The 10,729-nt window shown below is 38.1% G+C and overlaps 1 protein-coding gene across 8 annotated transcripts in view; it reads right to left on the bottom strand.

The window, feature by feature from the left end:
• NFIB (nuclear factor I B) overlaps positions 1 to 10,729 on the bottom strand; it is a 436,909-nt gene that overhangs the window by 27,899 nt on the left and 398,281 nt on the right. For 3 of the 8 annotated variants that reach the window (XM_059411619.1, XM_059411615.1, XM_059411617.1), the window contains exons 9-10: positions 6,530 to 6,695; positions 3,319 to 3,401 (exon numbers count right to left, since the gene is read on the bottom strand). The exons of 3 other annotated variants lie outside the window; for them this stretch is intronic. In XM_059411619.1, the coding sequence (XP_059267602.1) occupies positions 3,319 to 3,401; positions 6,530 to 6,695 (249 nt within the window). The remainder of the gene's footprint in view (positions 1 to 3,318; positions 3,402 to 6,529; positions 6,696 to 10,729) is intronic. 2 more of the 8 variants (XM_059411616.1, XM_059411618.1) reach the window with 1 other exon arrangement.

Here is a 10,729-nt window from a genome sequence, read left to right as displayed (position 1 = left end):
GGAGCCCGATGTGGGACTCGATCCCAGGACGCTGGGATCATGACCTGAGCCGAAGGCAGCCGCTTAACCAACTGAGCCACCCAGGCGTCCCAGAGAGGTTTGTTTTTAATGGCAAATTATCAACTGGTTTACATGAATCTTTTTGAACTATTCTTCATGATTATGGATTTTTTTATTTTTAGATTCAAATGAGATATCATAGTTGCAGTGACAGGTGAAATTCCTGTGTCAGAAAAAATCTAGTATTTCAAGTCAGTTAATGACCGATAAGAATCAGTAATAACCATTATCATGGAGCACAGAGAGGTATAATTACTAATAACAGCTGTATGTGTACCAAGTTGATGGGCATAAAAGCATATACTTTTAGGATTCAAATCTGCCGATATGGATATATTACTCTTACAAGTGGAACATAGGGTTAATTTTAACATTGGCCATCTCAATCAAAGAAGGCCAGTATCCTTGTGTATTAGAAGTGACTATTTTGAAAGGTCTACTTTATTATCATCTTGTGGAAAGATTATTAATAAGATAGAATGATTCAACAATTTTAAATTTATCGTTAACCCCAATTTATGTAGGCTATATTAAAGTTCTTTTCTGAGAAAAAATAGCACTGCACATTACACACCAATACTTTTCATAACCTAAAAGGATAAATCTTTATAAAGCAGCCGCCAATAAACTGAAGAATGTACCTGGCAACAATATTTATTCTTAAGGGGTCATGTATATTAAAGGCTATGGGGAATGTTTAAAAGAACTCTCTCAGACTAAATCCATTGCCTTTCTAATTTTGAATTTCTCCTAGCTAATATAAAATGATTGATTACCTTTATTTCATGTACCCCTTGATTTTCCTTTTCATTCATCACTGAGTGCTTTAAACCAAATGCATTTAGAACCTGCTGTTACAAGAGTGGTCTCTTTTAAATCTTTGTAAAGTAATGAAAGGACACAGTAAATCAATCTCATTTCTGCTGTGGGAAAGCATAACCTTTACTCTACTGCAGTCACTTAAACTATTCCTGTCCCTCTGTTCCTGGATAGTAAGCCTGAAACTTCAGCTCAATGGTTCTTTTAAAATTTAGAAGCATAAAAGTAATCATCTTTTAACTGGAACCTTACTTCAGTAATATTCGCGTACAGTATGAAATGCACGCACATGTTTTCTGCATGCCTCAAAATTGTAGCTCATTATAACTTTGGTATATTGAGCTTCTTTGTTTCAAAAAGTAGCACAAAGTCTTCCATCATGCGCAGGGCAAATTATCCGTTTGCCTGGTAAATACCAGTACGTTCCATAAACGTCAACTGCATTTGACCAAACAAATATTATTTACATTGTTAACAGGTCTTCACTTGACACTGTCCACTTAAACAAGAAGTGGTGGTCTTTGATAAGAAAAGTCTGTAGCTCCAGAATATATGTGTGTGTGTGTGTGTGTGTGTGTGTGTGTGTGTGTGTGTATTTTCCAATTAAAATGTGCTCCGACCTCCATCTCTCTGAAGACTCACACTTTGCTGAGGCTTGCTAAGTTTTCTTGATCTATCCTTGGGATAAGTGAAAAAAGTAACTTCTGCACGATGAACTTTTGTGATCATAATAACGTGAATCATAAATACAGATATGAAAAGAATATTAAAGCTGCCGTGGGTGAGCACAGGGGGATGGGAAGACTACTTCTAAATACATGAAACTGGGTATAATCTTAATGTTTTTGGTGCTAAAGGTTTAAATAATGGAGGCATGTGTCTATGAATTAAAAATTAACTAGAAAGTAGAGATGTGTCATAAAGAATAATGCAAATCCCATGGTAAAAATATTTCTGAAAATATGTGGAATGATTTTTAAAAGAGCAAGCCTCTGAACCTATAAATCCTACATATGTTTTTAAAAAATACAGTGAACATATACATTTGTCAAATAGAACCATATTATAGTAATTATAACACATTTCATATTATAGCAATTTTAGAGGTGAAAAAAAGCAACATTCCAGAGAATTATGTTGAAAAGCCAATGGTGGGCAAAACCACTAATTATTATTTGGTATTTTTTGTAACTGTGTACAGATGTTTTCAGTTAGTTCTCACTCTTTTGTTTTGTTTTGCTTTTTAAAACTCTGGCACAGCCTCAAGTATCTTGAATAAGCTATCATCTTTAGGATTTTTCTCTGAACTCTACATGTGGTGACCTTTGATCTACGTGGTCTGCTACCTTGGTCCGCAACTGGGCAGGACTTGGGAATTCCGCAGGAGGCATGGCTAAGAACGACACAACACAAGCTAGGTGGGCGAGTCCAGGACAAAAGAAGCAGGGATGAGTCCCTGCTGCGCAGGCTGACCGTGTACGTAAAAACAGACAGATGCGACATAAGCCCATACATCTTACGAACGAAGAGCCAGTTAGTTACACCAGCTCTTTCTTATTCATAGACTACTTTTCCCTACTTAATATTTTGCACGCTGTTTATTTCGAACCGCTCTGCTATCAGAGTTTGAGAGCAGCAAACATATGCATCATAAAATATATTTAAATTCTGAAGTGTTTAGAATTATTTCTGTTATCCCTTAACTAGAATCGTGGGATTTCTGTATTGGTAAGTTCCATGCTTTTGACTGTGGCTAATTTGTTTATAAGCCACCATTAATCCTGGCTGTATATTTTCACAGTTTGGGTAAACACTTCATTTGCATTAAATTTACAGCATTAATGAGATGTGAAATTTAAAATGCTACTTGAAACATAAATGATGTAAGAAAGCAGAACAAAAAAAAGTGTTTTATCACATCTGAAATCAGTAAACCAATTTAAACCTATTAAAACAGGAATGATGTGTCGCCCGGGATTTTAGCTTCATAACTCATCCTCTTGGACTAAAAGTCCAAAATGAGGAGTAAAACATCTGGAAAATATGAAAGAGCTCAAAAAAAACAAATTGTGTACTGCTTCTACCCTAATGGGCTTTTTAATCAGTTTTCAATTTTTTTGTCTTCGGAAGCTAAAGGCTAGTAAGTTCTCAATAGCCAATGAAACTGAGGAAAATACCCTGGCCGAGACCCAGTTTACTCATGGATGTTATGGATAGAGGTCACAGAGATGGAAAAGGTCTTGAGCCAATTTGAGCAAGCCTGTTTAGAGAGGCAAGAAACAAAGGATAAATGAGAAAATATTCTGGAAAATGAAATGATCAGTTTCTTTCCCAGAAGCCCCGGGAGCCCCGTTCTGAGTCCAGATCTGAGAGGCAGCATGGAGAGAGCACCAATGCGAAAGCGTGCTACACCGTCACACCTGGGTGAAGCTTGCCCACCTGTTGCTGATGTAGGAAGGATGGGTCTCTTGGGCTTAGTCCCACATATCGATTGGCTTGAGATGTGCCTGAGGCTGTGTAGGCTGATTAAGGAAGAACAAAAACAAAGATAAAAATTGTGAACTATCAGAATGAACACCCTGTCCATGTAAAAGAAAAGAAAACCCAGGACGTGGGACAGGCAACCAAAAAAAAAAAAAAAAAAAAAAAAGTGTCTCTATTTCTTTATTCTTTCGTCTAAGTGAACACCAAGTGACATTAAAGAATTGGCAGTTGACCTCAACTCAACCCGTTTACCTCCCTCCCCAAAAATCTGTCCAAATAACCACATCCCAGCCTCTGGTATGGGTATCCCACGCTTCTAGGCTCTGGTACAGTCCGGCAGGAGAACCAAGGACTGGCTAAGTAGAAGGGTCCTTTTCCTACATGTCATGTTTCACCAGATAGTAGCTGTCTGATAATGCGAGCATCAATGATAGTCTGTGATTCTAAGTGTAAGACTGAAAGTCTATTGGGAAAAAGTGAAAGCTTGTAATGAATGGGATTTAAGCAGATGTGCTTGATGATACAAAATGAAACATGTCTTACTGAAGAGAAAATCTAATATTCCTAACATGAGGGAGGAGCCTCTCTACTTATTATATTATTTAGAGTGAATTAAGTCAGTATTTCATTTAGTGTGAAAATGACCTTAGATTTGACAGAAATGTTTTTGAAAAAAAAATTCTTTCTTTTCCATAAGCACAAAAAGTCGATTTCTTGCGACTGGTCTAGGGAAGGGGTGGTGACACCTTTGAAAGTCTTGGCCACCCGGCACTAAGGACCAATGGCGAATATTCTTAAAGTTATTTAGTCTCACCCTGCAAGTCCTTTTTGTAGAGGTGCTTTTTGGTACACCGTGAATTTTCCAAAGAAAACGTCTCCCTATTCCTAAAGATTTGTTTGTTTTCCCAAGGAAAGGAGTTCCCAGCACTACAGCGTTCTCCTTGCCCCGTGCTGGAATAAACAGAAGCACTACATTTTCACCACTCATGTTACATCTACAGCTCTGAAGGAAGCTAAAATGTTTGGTTTAACACTATCAGATTGATAAGAAATCCAGACATTAACCTTTAAAAGGTTTTGGTTTTTTTTTTTTAACCAAATATATTCATTCTGCCATGTTCATTGGAAGGGTTGCAGAATTAGATCCATTGAGGGTTTTGTGAGGTTAACTTTTTAAAACAGTGAAGATGCTCACAATTCATTATTAATTACTCCTGAATAAAGGGCCCATCCAAGGGCAGCCAGAAGAGCCAGGGGCCCCACTCAATGTCCAGGCTCCTGGGAGTCAAAGGACAGCATGGACAGCTGGAGATAGGCCTCATCCTTAGAGAGTCGCAACAAGCGCGCAGTATTTTCCTCTTCTCAGCCATGAGAAAGAGGTTTCCCTGGTCTATGTGTTTTCTTTAATTTTATTGACTTATCAGTTCAATGACCCATTTTTCATTATTAGTGCTATCTCGAGAGCTAGAGCTACAAGTCTGTGTAGAGGAAAGAAAAACAAGTCACTCTATTTCTTTTAAGCAGGAGTGGAAAATGGGCTGATACAGCCATCTTCACACAACCAATATATCCCTTCTGAATATTTTGCAATTTTATTAGTCAAATCAGATCCCTTTTTGACCAACCTGTAGGTGAGTACAAGAATAATGTATCAGCAAGCAGGCTGACAGCACTCCCATAGTGAGCTGTGATCATTTGGGTCTGATCTTCACTTGCATGTCATCTATTAATGTCACTAGAAGGGTAGGTAGGTACCTGAAGTTTCTAGAACTTGGTTTGGATCATTTATCCCTTGATAGTCTTTCAAAGACTTAAAAAAAAAAGATCTTTGTTTCTATTTGCCTTAATTTAAATTGCTGACTTTGCTGAAAGATGCCAACACATCCACTTTTAAAAGTATTTGAGTGGCTGTACTGTACATACCTAATCTTTAGAACAAAAGAATTTTTAGTCTTCCTTGACTATGCATTCAGGGAAGTGTTCATTGGACCCTCTACCAACAGACCAGTTAGAAAAATTAATGATTATTGATGGGAATTACAAGTCTACCTGGACTGATTAGGCTATGGGGTCTCATGAATTTTGAGAAAGGAATGCTGAATTCACTGTACCCTCACACTATGTCCTTTTTTCTTGTAGTGTTCCATCCTAGGTTTTCAGAAGCCCCCCTCACCAATAAGTAAATAAATAAATAAATAAATAAAAATAAATAGAAAACGTCTTTCCAAAACCTGAGAAAGAGAGAACAAGTGGGGTTTCTGTAATTTCACTTAGAACAGAGCATGTCAATTTTTTTTGTTCTAGGAAAGAAAATGACACCTCTGAATTTCAGATATGGAATGCGTAACTGATGAGGCGTGGGCTAATTCCTCCTGACTGGAACTTTCTCTATTCCACTGTACTAGTTCTAGGAAGCCCGTTAGTTTGGACGAAGCCAATCGAAAAACTGGGTAATAATTTTCTTTGTATTGATGAGTATTCTGTATGAAGAAGCAAAGGATTCATTGGTTTATTGGTATGTTCTATGTCAAGTTCACCAGCTAAATCTCTGATGTTATGGCCGTGTTCAAAAGCATAGTACCTGAGGTATCATGATAAACCAAACAAACAAACAAATAAAAAAAAGTCACAATGACAGTGTAGGTAGCTTACATGTACCTAATACTCAGCTTCCAAATGTCCTCATTTGCACCCAATATTGTGTTAACTGTTTTTTTGCAGTGACATAACCTACGGTAATATAAACGTGCAATTATCTTCCAGAGGCACGGATTCAATCTGCCTTGTGAAGGACACTGATTTCTATAAGAATGCTCCAATAAGTAACAATGATCTGCTCTCTCTCTGGGTGACTGAGAAACCTCGAACACTACATTATGTTATTCGGTGTCTTTTTCAATGTATACCTTGAACGAGCAGGCATGACTTGTCATTTTTGTTAGAGCTGTTTATTCAAACGAATAAGCTTCTCCCTTTTCAAATATGATAGATGGACTGAAATTTGATAAGAGAGAGCTTGTGATAGCCAGGCCACATACATGCCTGCTAGTTCCACATAAATGAGAAATCTCCATCGGGTCCAAAAAGTTGTCCTGTTCTCCACCTTGGATCAGGTATCCAATGGTGCCTTTGATGGACATTTCTCATTTCCTACAGAAATACTTACTGGTTGCTGTAGGTGAAGCTGCCTCACCTTCAGTGGATGTAGTGATGGGTTTAGTATCTGTCATGGTCAGGGTCACAGGTCGCACTGCACTGGGATGGGGAGAGGGTGCCAAGACAGGTGTGAAATGGCCAGGCACTTTCCCTACCACTTGACCACTGCTGTTAGGCTACAAAACAAAAACAGAATGTCCGGTGAAACAATCCAAAAGGCAGTCATATCGTCCAACAGCTCCACTCAGTGCACTTGGACGCGGGAACACTGCATCCTTGCTGGGAAGGCCACAAGCCCTCTCAAGTCTGAGTCACAGAGACCAACCAGCGGTTAGTGGTAAAAAGAAGCAGCAGCATTTCAAAGAAAGTCTTCACCTTCGAAACACTTTGCATGGGTGAGTTTGTCTTTACAACCCCCCTGAGAGTCAGGCAGAACTGATCCTTTCGTTGGGTAGCACAGAAGACTCAAGGGGAGACTTACACGCTCAGCCCAAGACAACAATGTAAGTTCTTCCTGACCTAGGGAGAATTTGAGCCATGCCTCCTTCTCTGCTCTTCGTTTTCTACAGTGAGTCAGTTTGGGCTCTCAGAACACAATTGTCACCCAATGATGATGTCACTTACACAAAGAAGATGAGGTATCAAGGAGATCGAACACATCAAACTCAATGGTTTCCATCATTTCTAGTCAATCTGCATTCAGAAACTCTAGTCTTCCGTCATATGCAAGGATGCTGGGACACACATACCAAACCATTTAAATTCCAGGATCTCCACTTGCCTTTTGCTGATTTACTAAGACGAGCAGACAGAATGATATTTAAAGCATTTAAAATTTCAGATCCACACAATGATAGCCAATGATGGACTTGGTCTGACCTTACAGCTACAAATAAAAGACTTCCAAAGTCAATTAAAATGTGCTGAAATAAAGCAGAGGGGCAATCAAATATACTTTGTTACTTAAGTTCCTCCCCCATGGCCGGGCATGGAGAGTTACACAAAACATTATTGTTGACACTTGTGGGGAGCAACTGAGAGAATCCCCAGGGCAATGATGGAAAAGATATTAATATCCAACTTTTAGCCCCACGTATGAAAATAGTGTCTGTGGTAGGAGACAAAATCCTAAGGGTACACTGCTTGGAAAAAAAAAATACTGGAATGCTTTTTTCTAGACAAAGAACACTATTCTTGATGACCCTTCATGTTGGACTTCTCCACTGTACGGTGCTCATCCCAATTCACCATGAGAGTATGCGCCATAAATATTTAGCCTATCTAATCAGAATGTTAAAGGCAAAGAATGCAATGAAGCAGAATATTTATCTAAATACCTGCCCATAAATTACCAGGAGTCATTTCTTTAGACAAAAAGATGAACAGCTAATAACACTTAAATACTGTAACTTACAGACATGAACTAATAAGTCTTCGGTTGGGTTCCTCAGAGGCCACATTATTTATTCTATAAAGAAAATAGACTTCTTGAATATCCTGCCTATTCATCATGAGTAATTTAAAGTATTTAACTTTATGTCAGGAAAATTGACCAGAGCTTCCCCCCCTACGGAAACCTATGAGAGTTGTATCTTTAGACTAATTTTATTTAAAATAATCCACTGAATAGCATGGCTGTCTCACGCTAATCGGTGCAGCAGCAATGCAATTAATCTCCAAATTGCTGTGGGGAGGATGAGGCATCTCAGTGGCTAGACTTGGTAATCAAAATCAGTACAGGGCTGGAGGAAATTTGGGAGGGGATAGTGGACCCCAGATGAACAAGCCCTCAGCAACCGACCCCCCTTGTCCTGGCCTAAGCTAAACAGGTAAATATCAAGAGTCCTCTTTTGAAATGCAAATTAACTGGTTTTGAGTTGGAGTTAAAAATCAAAGGAGCTATGATGTGTCCATAAAAACTATTCTGCAGTTGACTAGAAAGATGCCTTTTCCTTTCAAGTGGAAAAAGTAGTTTTTTCTAAAGCAGATTCTGGGGATCTGAACGCTGCAAAAGACCGGTGTATATATCTTCCTCAAGAAAGAAGAGCGATCCTGTTTTATCATTGGTGGTACATTCGGTAGTAAAATACATTTCTCTATACTGTGTTCACCGAAACAGTTCCATAGGACCTAACTGAGAACACAGGACAGAAGAACGACAATAATGCCAAGAAAATGCTGCTCCAGGATCTGATATGACCTCGCTCATTCTGAGAGCTTTGTCTACTGGAACAGCATTGACATGAACCAACAGACATTTCTCTCATTTAAAAAGAATAAAACTGACAAAGAAACAAGTCGGTCCCAAGCCCAACAGACACATTTTCTGGAATTTAGGGTCTGGAAGAATGGAAGGTTATTCCTTTTGGATTTTCTACTGGTTCAGATGAAGCTATACTATAAAGCTTCTCTTTTAAGGCTGTTAGATGAACTTTCATAGCATAGAAAGGAAAAGAGAGACATTTTATCTGAAAATAAAGTTGAACCGCACTGGGAAAGGATCACCCTGCCTAGTATGTAGTCACTCCTATTATACAAAATCCTGAGAGGGGATTTTTTTTTTTTTTTTTTTTTTTGATTGAGATGAAAGTAAGATGCTTCTCTCAGAAGCTCAATCTTTACCTTAAAAATAGGAAGAAAAGCAGAACAATAAGGCAGATTATCACCTAATATGCCCTCTTAACTTATAAAGAAATGGAAATATACCTAAAACAAGCACTGAATAATTAAAGAAATGCGTAACACTAAGGGCCTGATTTTAATTTGCATAATTTTTCCCCTAACAGTGCCTAATTAAGACATCAGTTAAAAAAAAAATCCAATGGAACTCTAAGATTTTCCACACTGAATTAACGTTAAGGACTTTTAATGGATGTCTTAATTAGACTTTGTTATTCATGGAAATTCTACTCAAATTAAAATCAGACCTTGTGCGCACTGTTCCCAGCTGAGTCTAGCAAAATGCTCTATGGAACTGAGACTCTTGAATCCATGATCTGACAGCAAATTTTATTTCTCAACTGATATACTAAGATCCCACTTCTTTTACTTAAAAATTCTTATTATAGTCATCAAAAGTGCTATAATGTTTGGACCTTTTCTTCTAAAATACAAATGGCTTAACTACAAAGTCACAACTCAAGAATGGTGTCTTCAGTTTAGTATTATTAGTCAACAGAACTAAAAGTACAGGTGATTTTTTTAAGCAACCCAAATGGTGTTGGCTATGTTGTTACTCAAAAATAAAACGTTCCCAAAAAAGACCATTTTGCTTCATTCTAACAATTATGACCAAAATTGATTCCTTCAGATCTTTTCTTTGTTAATTCTAAATTAATATGCACATACTAGTCACTGGTATTTGAGTAACTGAACGGCATTAAAGACAGAATGCTTACGACAATCTCGCAGAGCATTAAAAGGTATAGTGAGGAGTGAGCAGGAGTGTTGAAGGTAAAGCAGCAATGTCACATACCAGACCTGAAGATCAAAACTACATTACAGACTTTGGATGTTACAGTTTGTGCCAGCTCTGACACAAAGCCTATCTATTTGATCATGAAAAGTGCTCTTGTATCAAATCACTATTAAGTGAGCTCTCCATAGAAGAAGCCACACTTTTAAGGAGTGAGAAAGGGATAGGAGTCACTACACTTACACAATAAAAGTCCCTAAAACCACTGCATGGTATTTTAATAAATAAATAAGAGAGAGAGAGAGAGAAAGAAAGAAAAAAAGAAAAGACCCTTCTGGTAATGTCATTCATTGTTAAATGTAGTCATGTCTGTGCAAAGAATATTCAAGTAGTCATCAAACACTGACAATGTTTACATTACCAAAGCTGATTTTAATACCTAATAGTTGGCCTCTAAATACGACTGTAAGTTCTTTTGTGTGTGTTTATTTTAGCGCATACCTTGCTCCTGCCTGAAATAAGCACTCTGTGTCTGTGCTAAACCCGGTATTTCAGAGGTGTGAACACCAGCTCTGAGCTTTTTTGTCAATGTACTTTCTGCATAAACTTTCTTTGCAGTCAATGAAAATTCAAAAACGTCAAACCAGAGACATCTTCACAAATGTGCCCCTTTGGGGCAAGACTTCCTACCTGTCATTCAGCCACCTTTAAATAAAAACTTACTGAGTCACCCAGAACCTTCCTGAAGATGGCTTTCAAAAGCTCCATGTTCTGCCAGACACAGCGTCTGAATAA

This window comes from Mustela nigripes, chromosome 9 (assembly GCF_022355385.1).
Source record: "Mustela nigripes isolate SB6536 chromosome 9, MUSNIG.SB6536, whole genome shotgun sequence".
NCBI lineage: Eukaryota > Metazoa > Chordata > Mammalia > Carnivora > Mustelidae > Mustela > Mustela nigripes.
Note: the sequence above shows the minus strand (reverse complement) of the source record. Positions and strands in the feature narration are given on the sequence as shown.